At 38.2% G+C, this 20,030-nt stretch overlaps 1 protein-coding gene across 4 annotated transcripts in view; it reads left to right on the top strand.

Annotated features, from left to right (window-relative positions):
• Positions 1-20,030, top strand: part of TXNRD1 (thioredoxin reductase 1) — a 138,819-nt gene that overhangs the window by 71,711 nt on the left and 47,078 nt on the right. For all 4 annotated transcript variants that reach the window (XM_025462356.3, XM_025462409.3, XM_025462397.3 and 1 more), the window contains 9 exons: positions 2,062-2,184; positions 3,948-4,020; positions 5,834-5,953; positions 10,956-11,098; positions 11,503-11,618; positions 13,008-13,233; positions 17,147-17,239; positions 17,832-17,908; positions 19,497-19,653. In XM_025462356.3, coding sequence (XP_025318141.3) covers positions 2,062-2,184; positions 3,948-4,020; positions 5,834-5,953; positions 10,956-11,098; positions 11,503-11,618; positions 13,008-13,233; positions 17,147-17,239; positions 17,832-17,908; positions 19,497-19,653 — 1,128 coding nt within the window. Of the gene's footprint in view, positions 1-2,061; positions 2,185-3,947; positions 4,021-5,833; positions 5,954-10,955; positions 11,099-11,502; positions 11,619-13,007; positions 13,234-17,146; positions 17,240-17,831; positions 17,909-19,496; positions 19,654-20,030 lie in introns of those variants that run through there.

Genomic DNA, 20,030 nt, shown 5'->3' with positions numbered 1-20,030 from the left:
ATTTTAAAGCACCATGTTCTGGGGTCAGTGGAATGCTTTAGGTGCCTGTGTCTTACTCATTTTACTTGTACAGAGTGAAGTGTTCAAGCTCACGCAGCTTTCTTTGTAAAATCTGTATACTAGTTAATATAATTTGACTTCAACTTGAACCATAAGAATCAGGTGTGATCCAGAATTTCAGTGCAGAACAGATTACGCTCTGGTGGAGGGAGTAAGTGGTTTTTCAGTATGACAGTGCATTTTCTTTCCTTTGTTCTAGTGGATATGTTGGGGGGAAGTGGTTATGAAATGGGTAATTGCCATTTAGACAGCCAATGACTGTTCTGGCACTGTGTCATGTACTTGCAGATAAAATTGAGGCTGAAATTTAGAATGGTTATACTTTGTTTTTCCAGAAGAACATCTAGCTGCATTTATTAATTCCTCTAAGCCAGCAAGTCAGCCAGTCAACCTGTGCTCTTTGAGACCAACAAGAGAGTAATGCTTGCTATCTGAAGCTTATATTGATCCTTTAATCTAAATGGCTATTATTACCAAATTGTTTCCCTTCCCCCACAGTGCCTTGTATTGGAGGAGAAGCCTCTGCCATAATGCCAGTTGATGAATACTGGCTGTGTTTACCAGCCTCTCACGTTAGACCTTTTGTACAGATGGTCAGGGTGAAGTCTTCTCCCTTCTTCCCCCATTGTTGCTGGTTTCCACGTGTTCTTCCTTCAGTCCCCAAGCCACCGGGTGCACCTGCCACATTGCCAAGGGGCAGCCACAGTGCTGGGCCTCCTCCACCTTCCTCCACTGTACCCCCTTCCACATCCCAAGCATCCTGCTCTTCTGACCCTAAACCCTGCCTTTCACCCCCTGCAGCTGATGGTAGGCAGGAGAAAAATGTGCAGTCTGGGTTGGTAAGTTTGGTTTTTTTTTTTTATTATTATTATTGAGATTAAAACTTGATTTTTATAAAAATTTTTCATGCCTATTAACATTTCTAACCATTATCTCACCTTAGCACAGATTTTTGTTTTAATAAAAGCTAATTAAATAGATCATCAAAAGTCTTCCAAACTAATACGAAATGTGTATAAAAGCTAGGAATAAAATGGTTTTTAAAATTAAAAGTACATAACATTTATATACCTTGTTATGTGTCAGGTACATGGAAACTAAATTTTAAATAAAATACCAGAGGCCTTGTGCATAGGTAGATTAAAGAAGTAAGCTTTAGGGGAGCCTGGCTGGCTCAGGGGGGTCATGAGTTCAAACCCCATGTTGGATGGGAGAGATTACTTAAAAAACTAAAAATAAAATAAAATAAAATGTGTTCTTTAAAAAAAAAAAAGAGAGAAGCTTTACAGGGACGTGTTTGTTTATTTACCCTCTTCCATCCTCCTTCCTTTTTTTTTTTTCCCCTTTGCTTATTTAAAATGCCTTGGAAAATTAGGGACTTTTACATTTAGCTATTCATGCAGTTAAATGTCAATTAATGATTTTGTTCTGAATTTTTACCTAAACAATGTAGGAAAGTATTTGGCTGATCTGTTTCCGTTGCTATTTCCCAGTCCTCTATCTTAACCTGAGACCTTAGCCCATTCATTGTGGTACCTTTGATGATAGAAAATAAAGATGCTGCTGACTGGTATTGATGATTTTACTAAAAACATATAGGACAAGTGTTTTAAAAACCTAATTTGAAACCTAGTATAATAATTCTAGGAAAAATTTACTTAATTTAAGACTAAGTTGAAAAAAAATAAAAAAAAATAAAAAAGGCTAAGTTGATCTTGTTGGAATGTGAAGACCTAACTTACGTAGAAGTACTATATGAACATTTCAAAGTTAGCTATCTGTGCTATAAAAAGGAATTTGAACAGCCCTAACAAAAGCAAATCATTGATCACCACTTCAGAAAAGGGTTGCACATTTTCTGTTTTGTGTGCTATAATATAATTACTATTTTTCCTTTAAAAATTCCTTTTGTTTTTCTTTAAAGAAAGGTTTTCTCACAAAACTTTTCAGATATTGCTGCTTTTAAGTTAAAGTATTTCCCCTTCCATTGTTTTTCTTTAGGCTTATCAAGAGGGCAGACTTCAAAACCTACTAAACATGAATGGCTCTGAGGATCTTCCTGAGGTCTATGACTATGACCTCATCATCATTGGAGGGGGCTCAGGAGGACTGGCAGCTGCTAAGGCAAGTTCCGTGTTATCTGGGGGATGGGTAGAATAGTCCTATTCCTAACAGACTTCTGGTTCTTACTGGAATCTGGTTCTCACTGGAATTTCTTTTAGCCATTCTTGTGACATTTTGCACATTAACTTGGGCAGCACATGTGTATAAAGGAACTATTTTATAAATCATTTTTCCAGGTTGAACTGGATCTTCTTTATGAAAGTACTTCTATATAACAGAACCAGCCCCAATATTTTGGGACATGTTTTTGTTCATTTTGACTGATTTTTCAAAGATAATCAAGGTGTTGTCTAGAAATGGCCTGAAATTAAATATCTTTCTTTTTTTATAAATATTAATATGAACTTTTCACTTCAGTGATTTTCAATATTCACAAGCCCTCTACCCCAAGAGAAAAGTGGAGAGCAATTCGAGTTCTTAAACTTAATCATTAAAAATGTTTGCCTCCTTTGTATGTGAAGAGAACTAAGAAATAACTACCAACTCTGGCCTGGGGGTAAGAGGGTAGAAGATGTGTATATATAAGAAAGGTTAAGGAGTAACCTTAAGAGAGATTACTTAAAAACTAAAAAAATTTAAAAAAAAAAAAAAAAAAAAACAACTAAAAAAATTTAGGGCTCCTGGCCCTAAATTGAAATACATTTTCCATGTGTGAAGAGCTTGGGACCTGTCATCCTTCCCCAACAGGTACTTTTAAAAGATGAGATGGTTATATTCCCCTAACATGTAGCTTGTGGATCAGGAAAGGTAAATTCAGGGGATCCCTGGGTGGCTCAGCAGTTAGCGCCTGCCATTGGCTCAGGGTGTGATCCTGGAGTCCCAGGATTGAGTCCCACATCAGGCTTCCTGCATGGAGCCTACTTCTCCCTCTGCCTGTGTTTCTGCCACTGCCACCCCCACCCCGCCCCGCCCCATGTCTATCATGAATAAATAAATAAAATCTTTAAAAAAAAAAAAAAAGAGGAAAGGTAGATTCAAATGAAGCTGCCCAGATAAAGATCAGGCCAGTGTCTGGCATCAAGCAATACTTTGCTGTAAATGATACAGGAATAATGCTGGATGTATTTTACTCCAGTTCTGGTGGTTTTAAAGGACACCAGACTCAACCTTTTCAAGTAACCTTTGGAGTTCTAGTTGCCAGTACACAAAGCTTATTCTCTGAGAAGTTTAAAGGATACTTTGCAAAATGACCTTCTGACTGTTGTGATCACTCCCCTAAAATTGATTTGGAAACCTTCTAGATACCATTAACTTTATCATTGGCTCCTCATGTGAAATTTTAAGAAATCTGACAAATTTAGAAGAAAAATATTTCCAATATTCTGCCGGATACTGAATTAGATAAAACTTAGAAGTACTTTAAAAAATACTTGTACGATACAGGTTGAATCAAGAGCTGTAGACTGTCATAAATCTTTTTTACTGAATACTCGTTTGCTTAAAAATGACCACAGGTTTTTCAGATTATTGCTTAACATGCTTTTGTTTGAGTGGAATTCTGTAAGAGGATTCTAGTGTTTACAGCGGATAGTTTTATAGCTGTACTCTGCATATTCTTTAAACTACCTTTATGACTGTCTGAATGTTCCTTAATTTTTATCTTGGAGTCACACTAATCATTTTGTATATGAAATTCCCAGGTAGTAATAACTGGTTATGCCTTAGGCACTATAGCTTAATAAGAAGAGTGTGGAGTTTTAATAACCCATTTCTAGTCTGTCATATTCACCTTTCCAATTTACTTTAATACTTTTATTTTCTAGGAGGCAGCCAGATATAATAAGAAGATAATGGTCCTGGATTTTGTCACTCCAACCCCTCGTGGAACTAGATGGGGTAAGCTTTAAAATATTTTATTTTTTTTTAACATTTAAAAAAAATTTTTTTATTTATTTATGATAGTCACAGAGAGAGAGGGGGGGGGGGGCAGAGACACAGGCAGAGGGAGAAGCAGGCTCCATGCACCGAGAGCCCGATGTGGGATTCGATCCCGGGTCTCCAGGATCGCGCCCTGGGCCAAAGGCAGGCGCTAACCCGCTGCGCCACCCAGGGATCCCACTTTAAAATATTTTAGAAGTGAATTTGGAAGAGCAGGTTTTTCCCTGGCTCTTCCAAATTCCAAAATTGGTTTAAATGGCTCCTAAAACCCAATTAAAAATTTAGAAATTAGTGGCTTATTAACTGAAAGTTTAAACATTTATCTGTGGATTTCCGTTTTAAAACCAGTTCCTACATTCAACAGGAACTGGAATCAGGTATCTTAATGGATAGCCCGTGGTGCTTCCCAGTCTTGGTGAATTAAATATTGTGTTCATTTATTCTATAAGTATTAATTAAACACTTATTATGAACCACTGGAGATTATAGCAGTGGACTTGGTGGACATGAAGTTCCTGCCTTTGTCAAGTTTACATGCTAGTGAGGAGACAAGCAAGAACTTTATGAATTATGATAAGTTGTACTAGAAAAAATTATATGGTGGAATAGGGAGGACCTGGGTAGAGGAAAGAGTTTAACTTTGAGAAGATTATCAGAGAAGACCTCTGAAGAGGTGGCTTTTAGATAGGCCAAAAGAATTAAGAGTGAACGAACTATGCCAAAAACTGAGAAAAAACCTTTCAGGGGACTTTTCTCAGTTTTTCTTGAGAATAGAACATAAAAAGGCCCTGAGACAAGTAGGAGTCCTTCATGGTTGTAGCTTGAGTGGTACGACCTGGAGGTAAGATTGGAGAGGAAGGCAAGTGTCAGGGTGTACAAGTCCTGGTAGGTCAAGACAAGAAATTGGATCTAACTGGAGCATAGTAGGAAGCCTTTGAGACGGGGATTGATGTGATAATGTAAATCTTAACAAGATGACTTAGCTGTTCTAATTAGGAGACAAGAAGCAGGAACTCTGGATAAGAGAGTGTCTGAATTTCCGATTAATCCATTCAGCAAGTACCTATTAGGTGTGAGTTTTGTGTCAGGCACTATTCTTGTGCCAGACATAGCTGTGTTCTGGGCTGTGGAGCTTCCACTCCATAGTGGCAGTCTGGAAGCATTCTCTTCAAAGGGCTTATGTTTCCTGAGCTGTGAAGTCCACTGCTGTCCTGTACGCTTATGCCATTTTGTCTTCCCTCCCTGCCTGTCTACATTTTGTTCTAATGGAGACAGTCTGTTGCCATGTTCTTTCAGCTCAGAGATGCTAAATTTCTTTTTGTTTCTTTGTTTTGTTTCACTCATGAATCCTACTTTAGAAAATGCTCATATATACCAGATTTTGTATGTACTTCTAGTCCATCCGTGGCCAGCTTAACAACCCCTTTACCATTTAGTTCTAGTCACAGATGTGGTGCCGAGTGTAGGGTTGTGGACAAAGTAAAATGTCAATTTGTGGCATCTTAATCAGCAGTTAATTTTGAATCTTTGAAGTCTGTGGAAATTGGGGAGATCTCATTTTTCTTTCGTTTTAGGATGTATCACTATGTTTGATATATAAGGCTTTCTGAGCTTAGAAATACCATGAGTCGTAGGAATAAACTTGTGTAGATAGTATTGGCTACATTAAACAAATAAATGATGATCTTTCCTAGCATAACAATAATTATTGACCTTTTTCTCTCAAGGATTGTGAAGCTGGATATAAACTGATTTCTCAATGTTGTTGCAGGTCTCGGAGGAACATGTGTAAATGTGGGTTGCATACCTAAAAAACTGATGCACCAAGCAGCTCTGTTAGGACAAGCCCTACAGGACTCTCGGAACTATGGTTGGAGCACCGAGGAGACGGGTACGGCAGGAAAAGCTGCTTTTCCATTTGTGCTTTTGATGGGTTTGAGCTGTGATCCTGCACTAATGCACCATCCATTTCTGTGGGACTAGAAAATGACTGGGAAGTTTTTATTGTTGACGTTTTTTATGTCTAAAATTACTGTGATTATCCTGTGTCAGGTAGCTGCATAGCTGGTATGGTAAGGACAGATACTGTACTTAGAGTGCCTTTCTGTAATAGAAAACCAGAATTTTTTAGATAAATTCTTTTTATTATTATTATTTTTTAAAGTAATCTCTGTGCCCAGAGTGGAGATCAGACTCATGACCACAAGATCAAGAGTCACACTCTACTGACTGAGCTAGCCAGGTGCTCCTCAAATAAATTCTTTCTTAGGGTTTCATAAAGAGTGTAAATAACATTTGCTTTCCTTGGAAATGGTTTCATTTTTCTCTCTCCCAAGAAATCAGTTTCATAAGCTGATAATTTGGGTGTGGGGGTGCTATTTATTTGTTGAGGAAGAGATAGACTTTGTTGGATAAAATATTTAAAGTACCCTAGTGACCCCAGGAAAGTTGAAAAGGAATTGTTGCCTTTGGAAAGTAGATTGTATTATCTGGTTGAAAAAAAAAAAAAAATGAGGTTAGCATAGCTTCATAATTAATGACATAGGTCACCATGTCCTTGAAGAGATAAACTCCAACTGTATCTGATACAGTTATGAGATCTTATAGGGTATGGGACATTTGCTAGGGTAAATTATTTTGTAGCTTTTTCTGAATTTTAATTAAGTTTATTAAATATTGTTTTAAAAAGGCATAATAAATAAGTGCTTTGAAAAATTTTGCTCCTACTCACATTAGCTATGCTTCCTTTGTTTGATGCTTTTACTTCCTGTTTAAAATCAACAGTACTTTTTTATCCAAGTTTGGAATTTTAGAAAATCAGTTACTCAAAAAATGTTTTTGTGTTGGTGTCATCTTTCTTTCCTCAGATCCTTACGAGGCTATTCTCTGTCTATGACCTTTGGGGCCTTAGGCTGGTACTGAGAGTTTCATTACTTGTTTCTGAGGTGCCATGCCTTTTCTCTTGCCAACAAACAGGGCAGTCAAAGTGACTCTTTTGACCTACGGAATGTGAATTTAACACATAATCTACCGATAATCCGTCCCTAATCCCATCTCTGTGCCCCTCCCCAAATTATTGTTACTCTCATGTCTGAATGTCTCCCCACTGAGTCTGCCATTAGATACACTCTTTCCCCTCCTGGAAGCCTACTTTTAATGTACCTCCGTGAACAAGAGGTCTCCTTTCAGTTAATTATTAGACTTCTTAATAGACATTTTAAAGTGGTAAAGTTAAATAATATTGCTATTGAGTGCCCACTGTTTGCATTTGAGTCTGTCCTGGAGAGATACAGAGATGAGTAACAGCAATTGTATAGGTACACAGATTCCATAATCACTGATGTACCACTATCATCAAAGTGCAGACCATGTACCCAGGGGGCCCAGAGGTAGAATTGGTAACAGGAGTTAAGTGGCAACACACAGTCTTTGCTGGTATTCTGGGTCCCTTGAGTTAAGAGCTTCCTTCACCCCAGCCCTCCTGATACTAAAATGAGATAGCCCTTGGCACAACTTCTGACTTTTCCATTCACTGCTTGTGATGAGGATTAAGTATAGTAGTGTGGTTAAAATAGCTGCCACTCAACATACAGTTTTTATCCTTGCCTCTGGACTTGTTGCCTTTAATTCTTCCATTCATGGTTTGAATAAATTGGGTAGACTCTGCCAAGCACTTAGTTCTTTAATGTGTAGAACAACATTTACAGGTACTCCAGGAAGTTGTATATTTGAACTAGTTAGTTACTCTCTTAAAAAGGACATGTAACAAGAACATTAATCTGAAAAAGTCTAGAATCTGTTGGAAAAAGTAAGATTGTTCCAAGCAAATTTTGATTTACACAGCTTTGTAATTTCCACATACTGGCATTTACAGTGAACATGTCTGTCTCTTAAATCTAGGTAAGTAACAGGGCCAGGGAGCTATATAACTCAGTCACACAATTTTTATTCATTCATGTAAGGATCTAATACTCAAATTGGCATGTTGTACTAATTGATGTTAGCTTTAAGCTATCCACTCTTATGAAAAATAAAGTGAGTGGAACAGAATTGCTTAATTTTAGCTAGAAATGTAGGGAAGTGTATATATAGTGGGTCTTTAGAATCTTAAAAAGAGTTAAGTACAGGCCTCTGCTGAATGTGAATTTTTATTAACAGGACCAACTAAGTGTAATTCTAATAAATTCAGTAATCAGGTGGGTGGTAAAATATTTAGTGAATCGACAGATCTTTCCAGCAGATGAATATTTCTGTATCTGTCATGTAACAATAAACATTAGCTATGCTTATTTATGTTGAATTTATTTCTGAATTGTATAATAAAGAACTAATAAATATATAGTTACTGGAGTGATAAAGAGCCACTACCAGCATAAATCCAGATCTATACATTAAAACCAGTAAAATCTCCCTGAATTTTAATGGGATTTTAAAACTTGGCCAAATCAAAGTTGTCTTTAAAGAAATTATTTATTCAGCTAAATGAACAGTTTTAATCTTGTGCTTCTTCCTCCTTTCCAGATTTAAACATTACAAATTACAATTTTCTATTTTTATACTCTCCTCTTTTATTTGCTAGCAGCACCAATCCCAAAGGGTTTGATGAAAGCCATGCCCTATATTTAAATCCCTCTCCCTCTGCCCCTCCCTGCGTGTACACGCACACATATGCTCGCTCTCTTTCCCTCTAAAATAAATAAAGCGTTAAAAAAAAAATTGAATCCTTTGAGTCAGGCACTAATATATTAAATTTCAGTGGATAAAAAAATCAATCATTCATCCATTAATAACTTATCAATGAGGGATACCTGGGTGGCTCAGCGGTTGAGCACCTGCCTTTGGCCCAGGCTGTGATCCTGGAGTCCCAGGTTCAAGTTCCTTATCGGGCTCCCTGCATGGAGCCTGCTTCTCTCTCTGCCTACGTCTCTCGTCTCTGCTTCTCTCTCTCTCTCTCTCTCTCTCATAAATAAAAAAAAAATATTTAAAAAAAATAAATTATACTCAAAAGATCTGTCATGAAAATGAGGAGTCTGAATCTTAGATTCAGGATTAATAAGCAGCTTAGCCATGGAGAAAGTGGTGAATCAAGTCTATACAACCCAAAGGCCAGCCTCTGGAACTGGGAATAACAACACAAAAATTGGTCTGTGGAACCCGAGAGAGCAGACTGTCAATACTGAATTCACATAATCATAAAATGTTAGACTTGAGATCAGTGGAAACAAACAGCGGCTATAGAAGCCACTGTGGTTGCAATGCTGAGAGGGTGAGGTGCTGGGAGGCAGGACTGGGGGACACTGAGGGAGCCCTGCCAACCTGCCCATCTGGCCTTCATCTAGCAACACTAGAAAAAGGGGCAAGATTCACTCCTGCTTTGTCTCCAAGGAATGAACAGAATAATGAGTGTAACTCAACCCCCTGTGCCAATCATCTAGCTATAAAAATTACCAACATTTTGCCAATCTCATTTCATATACCCCCATTTTTTTACTAGAATATTTAGGATTTTATTTATTTGAGAGAGAGCACTTGTACATGTGCACAGGGGAAGGGGCAGAAAGAGAGGGAGAAGGAGAAGCAGATTCCCCACTGAGCATGGAGCACAATCTCAGGACCCCACGATCATGACCTGAGCCAAAGTCAGACCTTTGAGCTTCCTAGGCATCCTTTTACTAGAAACCCTAAGCATTTTACTGGTGATGTGGTTGGCTATTACAGTGGTTTGGGAATGACCAAAGGCCAGTGATGCTAAATATCCTTCGCTATATATCGTTCCTTCCAATTAGAAGGTATCCAGTCCAACATGCCAATAATGCCTGCCTGGAAAAATAATGACCTAGACCACAGGCAGGATTGCCCTGAAGATGTTAAAGATTCCACAAAGTTCAGTTAGTCTGATTACTGTTGTCAAACTTAAGGGTGTGGCCCAGTGGCACAATAGAAGCCCTAGATACTAGATAATATGTAAATAAATGATCATGAGTGTATACGCTTGATTTTAAAAAAAAGGTGATGGCGGGCAGCCTTGGTGGCGGCGCAGCAGTTTAGCGCCGCCTGCAGCCTAGGGCGTGATCCTGGAGACCCGGGATCGAGTCCCACGTCAGGCTCCCTGTATGGTGCCTGCTTCTCCCTCTGCCTGTGTCTCTGCACCTCTTTCTCTCTCTCTCTCTCTCTCTCTCTCTCTCTGTGTGTGTGTGTGTGTGTGTCTATGAATAAATAAATAAATAATCTTTAAAAAAAAAAAAAAAGGTGTTGGGGACGCCTGGGTGATTCAGTCAGTTAAGCGTCTACCTTCAGCTCCGATCATGATCCCAAAGTCCTGGGATCAAGTCCCACATTGGGCTCCTTACTCAGTGGGGAGCCTGCCACTCACCCTGCTTGTGCTCTCTCTCTGTCAAATAAATGAATACAATCTTTAAAAAAAAAAAAAAAAATGTGATGGGCTATGTTTGGCTGTGGGGCCATACTTGGCCTTTGTTTGCTGGTCTCTGGTCTAGACTCTGTTACAAGCGTAGTAACTCCAAACCTGGCTACATCAGGATCCTTTGGGGATTGTTAAAACTACAGAATCCTAGGCTTTACCACACCTCATTACCCCAACAATCAGTATTTACAATCAAAATAAATCCTGTTCATTTCTTAAAAAGTTTATACCTGGTTATCTTAGTTTTAAGAATTGCCAGGAGGCCTTGCATGACTTAATTGTATGGTGGTCTTCTAAAAAAGAAAGAATATTTGAGCATGAAAAAGTTGTTGATGTGCTTGAAATGAAGGACCCTGCTCTTTTAGACTAAAAGCTCTGCTCTTCATATTCCATGTGAATAGTTGCTAAGAAATGATCTTTGCCAGGCAGTTGAAAAGCTAAAAGCATTTTGTCTTATCTTTTTGTGCAGTTAAACATGACTGGGATAAAATGACAGAAGCTGTACAGAACCACATTGGCTCTCTGAACTGGGGCTACCGGGTAGCTCTGCGGGAGAAAAAGGTGACCTATGAGAATGCATATGGACAGTTTGTGGGTCCTCATAGGATTAAGGTAATTGTGTGACACCCTGAGTAGCTTTTGTTTGTTTTAAACTTTGGTTGGGGGTAGGGGAGGAAAAAGAAAGTGATTATCTTAATAAAATAAAAGCCATGGTGACCCAAATTGCCCAGTTTGGTGATTTTGCAGTCACATCTTACAGGGCTTTCTTTTGTGGGGTGGTAGTGTAAGAGTACTGGATTTGGGGCCAGATGACCTGGATTTGAGTGTTGCTGCTTATTAGATTTATGATTTTAAACAAATGTATTAATTACTCAGAGCCTTAACATCTTATTGGGTATTACCAGATTTTTGTGACGATCAAATTGGATAATGTGGTGAATGGCCTTTGTTAATTATAAAGTCTGCAATTCTAATGAATAATAACTTATTAAAAGTTGACATTGGTTTCTTTGCAGGCAACAAATAACAAAGGCAAAGAAAAAATTTATTCAGCAGAGAGATTTCTCATTGCTACTGGTGAGAGGCCACGTTACTTGGGAATCCCCGGTGACCGAGAGTACTGCATCAGCAGGTAAGGGGACCTTGCAGGGGAAAGAGAAATTCATTTTAGATTTATGCTTTTCAGGTTTTTTTGTTTGTTTGTTTGTTTGTTTTTTTAGGCTTTTTCTTCAAACCCATTCAGTCCATTTCCTAGAACTTCAAAGTATTTTGCCACATTTTTTGCCCAAAAGGGACAGGGAGTTGGGGAAAAAAACACAGGAAAAATCATTTTATGCAAGAGAACATTGAAAGAATTCAAAGCCGTAAACATTGGTCTTTTTACTACCCGGTTAACATCACTGCTGACATATAGATTTATGTTTGAAATGTATATATGTGTGAGTGTGTGTTATAAATGTATAAAACATAAAACCAGAAGAATATTCATGGGGACACTAAAACAATGACAGGGTGGCAGGCCATATAGATTTATTAAACCCTCGTCCCTCCTCATGCTGTTTACAAGGTTATAATGTCACTGTAGGCTGGCCATCTGAAATAAGTGAGTCAGGCAAGGTTTGGCTGTGTGATTTATTTTTGCCCATCAGGTGATTGTACGGTGACATAGCAATTCACATTTGGAATTCAATCAGGAATTTTACATTATGATGAAATTATGACAGGTTGTTGATAAATACGTCCTCTTGGGTGTTTTTTGCTCAAGGAGTTTCTGATTATGTTATAAATTATTTCCTTTCGGGCCCTTTTTCTGGGCAAGGATATTATTTTTTTTTTCCCTTGTGCTTCATATAGGGGCAGCTCGGATGGTAACAGTTCTCTTTGTTGTCTCGGATAGCTTCCCTTCTCATATTTTAAAAAATAATTTCCCAACAATGCCTTTGTGATCTCTCTCATGTCCTGTATATTCTTGACTAAAAGATTTTGTTGGGTTTTACCTTTTAGAGCTGGTTTTTATTTTACAAAACAGTTATGTTGCAAGTTTTCTCCAACTCTTCTCCCCACTCTTGATAATTGGTGTTCTAAATAAAAAGTAATACAGATTTTTACCTCGGAGAGAGCTAAGTGGTGAGATGAGGGATGGGGGTTTGATTTGCGAAAATACGATATTAAACACATTAGTGGACAGTTATTCCAGACCGTTCAGGATTATTTTGTTTGACCACGAGCTGGGACTAACGTCAGAAATCGGGCGGTGAGCTGTTTGGCCATGAGCAGCTTGAGCTACTCCCAAAGCAACTGAGTGGCAAGAAAGGGACAGTGTCTAAGGCCTTGCAAACACTTTCCATATATTATGTGTGTAGCTAATTGAATGTTTTTAATATTAAAAGTGTATCATACTTAAGAAACCAAAAGTTTTACTTTCATTTAGTCATTATTCACATACGACCATTTTCAATTTCTTTTTTTCCGTCTTTCTTTTCTTTTCTTTTTTTTTTTCTTTTTTTTAATTTCCTTTCAGTGATGATCTTTTTTCCTTACCTTATTGCCCGGGTAAGACCCTGGTGGTTGGAGCATCCTATGTTGCCCTGGAATGTGCTGGATTTCTTGCTGGCATTGGTTTAGATGTTACTGTTATGGTACGATCCATTCTCCTTAGAGGATTTGACCAGGACATGGCCAACAAAATTGGTGAACATATGGAAGAACATGGTGTCAAGTTTATAAGACAGTTTGTACCAATAAAAGTAAGTGGAGTTGCTGGTAGGTTTATTGTTTCTATACTTAGGTTTAAAAGGCAGGAGAGAAAGCATTGGGGTGGATGATGGGAGCTTTCTTTCAGCATTATAAACCGTTAGCCTCACCTGTGATATTTTATTTATTTGGCAGCACAAGCTGGGGGACAGGCAAAGGGAGGGGGAGAACCAGGCTTCCCACTGAGCAGGGATCCCAGTGTGGGGCTTGATCCCAGAACCCCGGGATCATGACCTGAGCCTAAGGCAGATGCTCAACCACTGAGCCACCCAGGCACCCCAACAGCTTTGTTCTTGTCTGCAGATTAATAATTAATAATAATACTCTCCTCTCAACTTTCTTACCTTAGGTTCTCTCTCTCTCTTTTTTTTTTTTTTTTTTTAATGCTTCTCTTTGGACATCCCTTTACTTTATAATTACTAGAGTTTTTTTAAGGAGTGGAGGTAGATATCCTATGTTTGCACTAGGACTGTGATTAGAAAACAACAGCTGGATGTACGTGTTGTCTGATAGAAGAGTAACCTATTCCTATAATGTCTTTTTTTTAATTCCAGTGTAGTTAACATGCAGTGTTATATTAGTTTCAAGTGTGCAATATAGTCATTCAGCAACATGTTATGCTCATCATGATAAGTGCCCTCCTTAATCCCTATCACCTATTTCACTCTTCCCCCCCCCCCCCCCCACCCCAGCCTGCCCTCTGGGAACCATCTATTCTCTAATAAGAGTTGGTTGTTTTGATTTGTCTCTTTTGTTGTTGTTGTTCATTTGTTTTGTTTCTTTAACTTCACATGTGAATGAAATCATAGGTTTTTTTTGTCTTTCTCTGACTTATTTTGCTTAGCATTATACTCTCTAGTTCCATCCATGTTGTTGCAAATGGCAAGATTTCATTCTTTTTTATGGCTAATATTCCATTGTTTGTATAAACCACATCTTTATTCATCTATTGATGGATGCTTGGGCTGCTTCTGTAATTTGGCTGTTGTAGATAATACTGCAGTGAACATAACAGTACATTTATCCTTTCAAATTAATGTTTTTATATCTTTTGGGTAAATACCTGATAGTGCAATTGCTGGATCATATGGTAGTTCTATTTTTAATTTTTAAATTTAAAAAAAAATTTTTTTTTTTAAGATTTTATTTATTTATTCATGAGAGACACACAGAGAGAGTCTAGGCAGAGACACAGGCAGAGGGAGAAGCAGCTCCAAGCAGGGAGCCCAATGTGGGACTCGATCCTGGGTCTCCAGGATCATGCCCTGGGCTGAAGGCGGCACTAATCTGAGCCACCCGGGCTGCCCTATTTTTAATTAAAAAAAAAAAAAAAGATTTTATTTATTCTAGAGAGAGTGTGTACGCATGAATGGAGGGAGGGGCAGAGAGGGATGGAGAGGGTTAAGCAGATTTGCACAGAGTACAGAGCCCACTGTGAAGCTTGATCCCAGGACTTTGAGATCATGACCTGAGCTGAAACTAAGGGGTGGATGCCTGACTGAGTCATCCAGATACCCCTGTATTTTTAAAATTTTTAAAAGATTTTATTTAGGGTGACTGGGTGATGGGCGTTGAGGGGGACACTTGACAGGATGAGCACTAGGTGTTAAAAACTATGTTGGCAAATCGAACTTCAATAAAAAATATATTAAAAATAATAAAAAAATTAAGATTTTATTTGTTCATGAGAGACACAGAGAGACGGGCAGAAACATAGGCAGAGGGAGAAGCAGGGTCAGTGCAGGGAACCCGATGTGGGACCCCAGGATCACGCCCTGAGCCAAAAGCATACACTCAACCACTGAGTCTCCCAGGCATCCCTATTTTTTATTTTTTAAGGAACCTCCATATTGTCTTCCACAGTAGCTATGCCAGTTTGCATTCCCACCAACAGTGTGCAAGGGTTCCTGTTTCTCCATATCCATGCCAATACTTGCTATTTTTTGTGTTTTTTATTTTAGCCGTCGACAGATGTGAAGTGATACCTCATTGTGTTTTTTTTTAAAATTTTATTTATTTTAGAGAGAAAATGAGTGGGGGTTAAGGAGCAGAGAGAGAGGGAAAAGCAGACTCCCCGTGGAGCAGGCAGCTTGATGAGGGGTTCAGTCCCAGGACCCAGGCATCATAACCTGAGCTAAAGGCAGATGCATTTTTTTTTCATGTTTGTTAAAGCAATTTATTTATTTATTTTTAATTGGAGTTCAATTTGCCAACATATACCATAATACCCAGTGCTCATCCCATCAAGTGCCCCCTCAGTGCCCGTCACCCAGTCACCTCCACCCCCTGCCCACCTCCCTTTCCACCACCCCTTGTTCATTTCCCAGAGTTAGCAGTCTCTCATGTTCTGTCTCCCTCTCTGATGTTTCCCACTCATTTTCTCTCCTTTCTCCTTTATTCCCTTTCACTATTTTTTATATTCCCCAAATGAATGAGACCATGTAATGTTTGTCCTTCTCTGATTGACTTATTTCACTCAGCATAATACCCTCCAGTTCTATCCACGTCGAAGCAAATTGTGGATATTTGCTGTTTCTAATGGCTGAGTAATATTCCATTTTATACATATACCACATCTTCTTTATCCATTCATCTTTCAATGGACACTGAGGCTCCTTCCACATTTTGGCTATTGTGGACATTGCTGCTAGAAACATCAGGATGCAGGTGTCCCAGTGTTTCACTGCATCAGTATCTTTGGGGTAAATCCCCAGCAGTGTAAATAAAGGCAGATGCTTGACTGACTGAACCACCCAGGCGCCTCCTCCTCATTGTGGTTTTGATATGCATTTTCCTGATGATGAATATTGTTGACAATCTTTTCATGTGTCTGTTGGCCATCTGGATGCCTTTGGAGATGCCTTTCTGTTTATGTCTTCTCCCTTTTTTTTTTTTTAAAGTAAGCTCTGTTGGGCTTAAATTCATGACTCTGAGATCAAAATCTGGTTTGAGATCAGAAGTCAGATGCTTAGCCAACTGAGCCACTCAGGTGCCCACTTTTTAATTGGATTATTTGGTTTTTTGGTGTTGAGTTGTATAAATTTTTTTATATAAATTCTTTATATGTTTTGGATGCTAACCCTTTATCAGATATGTCATTTGCAAATCTCATCTCTCATTCTACAGAAGTAGAAAGTATTCTCTTATACTTTTGTTGATTGTTTCCTTCGCTTTGCAAGAGCTTTTTATTTTGATGTAATCCCAATAGTTCATTTTTGCTTTTTTTTTTTTTTTCCCTTGCCTGAGGAGACCTATCTAGAAAATTGTTGCTAAGGCCAGTGTCAAAGAAGTTACTGCCTGTGTTGTCTTCTAGGATTTTTATGGTTTCAGGTCTCAACATTTAGGTCCTTAATCCATTTTGAGTTTATTTTTGTGTGTGGTGTAAGGAAGTGGGCAAGTTTCATTTCTTTTCTTTTTTTCTTTTTTTTGCATGAAGCTGTCTAGTTTTCCTCAAACCATTTGTTGAAGAGACTGTCTTTTTTCCATTACATATTCTTTCCTTCTCTGTTGAAGATTAATTGACCATTCCTTTATAATGTCTTAACATTTAGAGAGTTGTGAGCACCTTGAGAATCTTGTGGACTATCCCCTAGTAAAATAAATATGTGCACATAACATTTTACTGGGTTACCAGGGTCTCTGACTTTTTTCTCTCCCAATTTTCTCTTTGAATTTTATTCTGTTTGGGAACTATTTGAAAGAAAGCCCCTCTAGCAAACAAACAATAAGAAAGAAGGGGATAAAATAGAAAAATCTCTTATTATCCTCATGATGTTAAGGTGAGGGAGATGAGACATGAAAGACCTTTCGAGCCAGATTTTGTGTTTTAACTTTGGGTTGACCTGATAGAAAAGGCTTGGTACATGTCCTTATTGTGGAGTAAGTGAAACTTTATTACTTTTATAGGTTGAACAAATTGAAGCAGGGACACCAGGCCGACTCAGGGTGGTAGCTCAGTCCACCAGTAGTAGTGAAACCATTGAAGGAGAGTATAATACGGTAAGGAGAGGACCCAGGTCATTATGCATTAGAAAGCAGATAATGTGCTTATTGGTTATTTGCTGGGTATATACAATGGCTGCTTGCTATTTCCAAAACCCTTGATTATATTCCCATTCTAAGACATTGTTATTGCTTGTGGTATTACAATTTGTTTTAGTATAGGGATGGCTTCAGATTTTCTTTAATGTGACTTTAAAACATCATTTGTCAAAGAGCTGAAAAGGACATCCAACTTTTAAAATGAGCTAGAACTTCTCTGTCCTTAAAAATTTTAATTTCTCTAGCTCACTACTTTAAAAAAAAGTAGTTCAGTCATAGGCTGTGCTTTCTTTGTCCCTAAACTTGGCTAGATTTATAAAGGAATTGTTAACTTTCTTTTTCTTAATAAATGGATAAGGATTTCTACCGTATCCTATTCAATGGCTATATATATATTTTTTAAGATTTTAATTTGTTTAAACTCTTGCAGTATTTTCTTAGTGAAGTATTTCTTTCCAGGACTGGAAAATGCAATGAGATTGGCTTAATGATTAAGTAACTTATATGCAACCTTTTGGTAACAGTCACTGATATATTAATAATTTTTCAGGTATTGCTGGCAATAGGAAGAGATGCTTGCACAAGAAAAATTGGCTTAGAAACCGTGGGAGTAAAAATAAATGAAAAGTAAGAAAAAAATTTATGTCTTACTGAATTAGTGTTCCAGTTATTTTATAATACTGATTAATAGTGAAGTTTTAGATTTTTAGTTAGTTGTCATATTGGAGAAAACTCTCAGTGCTATTCACAGTAGTATTTTCTGTTTTTACTTCTTTCCCCTTTTCAGAATCTAAATGGAAGATAGAGCAGCTTGCATTTTGTTTCTTTTAATGTTTAGGGTACAGAAAAAGAATCTAACCCCACAGTTAATTGCAGGTGTGTGCTTTGAGCCTCATTAAATATATAAATTGAACCAAGTTTAGAGCTACCAAATTTTAGGATGATGAGTGGTCACTGTATTTCTAGTGACAGCTACAAGTATCAAAAACTTTTCAAGGTTAAAAGTTAAAACGTTCTGGACTGTAGCACTAGTTGAGATAACTGACCTGGGTGGTATCTGCTTATCTGCTGCCTGAGGCTGTTTTTCAATATCCCCTTCCTTAAACCAAGTAAAAACAAGCACTGTGAATGCCAAATGTCTGGGAAACTAAAAATGCAGGTTACTTTCCCTTTTACTGGAATAATCTTATCTTCTAGAGAAGAGACTTCCCTAATCTGATTGTGAGGATTTTTGTTTTATTCATTTTTTACTAGGGTGAATGAAGAGACAGTTGTTGAGGAGGTCATCAGTAAGGTTTAGCAGACCAAATGTTCCATCAGCTTAATATACCTGCTAGCCTGTTTCCAGTGGGCCCAAGGCTTAGATTTTGTGTTATGTTAACAGCTAACACTTACTCTGCACTTACTATGAGCCATGGCCTTTTGTGCTAAATATTTTGTACACATTTTCATTCAGTCCTCGCTGCCTCTTAAAGTAGAAGATGGTATCCTTTTCCTTCTTACTGGTATTCCCAGTATTATGGTTCCCATTCCCAATACATGGTTCCCATTTTCCCCTGGGAGAATGAAGCTTAGTGACATTAAATAGCCTTCCCAGCATCATAGAGGTGATAACTAACAGACCTGATTATTACAGTTTAGAATCTTTATATTCTTTTTTTGTTTTATTTAGTTAGGTAATCTCTACACCCAACGTGGGGCTCACACTCAGAACCCTGAGATCAAGAGTCGCACATTCCTCCCACCAAGCTAGCCAGGCACCCCTAGTATCCACCTGCATGTTCTTAACCACTGTTGAAACCCTCCAGAGTTTCTTACGCTTTTCTTATTCCAGAATTGTCTCTAAGCTTTTTAAGAATTTTTTTTAATTTTTATTTTATTTTTTTATTTTTATTTTTATTTTTTTTAAGAGAAGGAGAGTGCTTGGGGCATGGGGCAGAAGCAGAGGGCGAGAGAGAATCTTTAGCAGGCTCCACATTCAGTGCAGAGCCTGATACAGGGCTTGATCCCACAACCCTGAGATCATGACTTGAGCTGAAATCAAGAGTCAGATGCTTAACTGAGCAACCAGTTGCCCCTGACGTATGTATTTTTAAGTTAATGCATTAGAATGTTGGCCTTAGCTAGAATCACAGTTTTGGGCTTCTTTGGGAGAAAGGAGATTTTGTTTTACTTAATAGTGGTAATTAATAATTTTAACTGAATGAATTTTCAGGACTGGAAAAATACCTGTCACAGATGAAGAGCAGACCAATGTACCTTACATCTATGCCATTGGTGATATATTGGAGGGGAAGCTGGAGCTCACCCCAGTAGCAATCCAGGCAGGAAGATTGTTGGCTCAGAGGCTTTATGCTGGCTCCAATGTGAAGGTGAGTTGTAGCTGACACCTATTGATACTGTTTTTTATTTTTTTTTTAATATTTATGTATTTATTAGAGAGGGGAAGAGAGAATCCCAAGCCAACTCTGTTGAGTGTGGAGTCCTATACAAGGGCTCAGTCCTATGATCCATGAGATCACTATCTGAGCCAAAACCAAGAGTCGGACACTTAACCTACTGAGCCACTCAGGCACCCCACCTATTGAGACTGTTTTTAATAATGCTCCCAATTCTCTAGTTAGGAGTAGCTGTGAAGTTTTCCAGGTCTTTTTTTTTTTTTTAAGATTTTATTTTTTCATGAGAAACCCAGAGAGAGGCAGAGACAGAGACATAGGCAGAGGAAGAAGCAGGCTCCTTGGAGAGCCCA

The sequence above is a fragment of the Canis lupus genome, chromosome 10 (genome assembly GCF_003254725.2).
Source record: "Canis lupus dingo isolate Sandy chromosome 10, ASM325472v2, whole genome shotgun sequence".
Taxonomy (NCBI): domain Eukaryota; kingdom Metazoa; phylum Chordata; class Mammalia; order Carnivora; family Canidae; genus Canis; species Canis lupus.
This window is presented reverse-complemented; position numbering and strand designations above follow the sequence as displayed.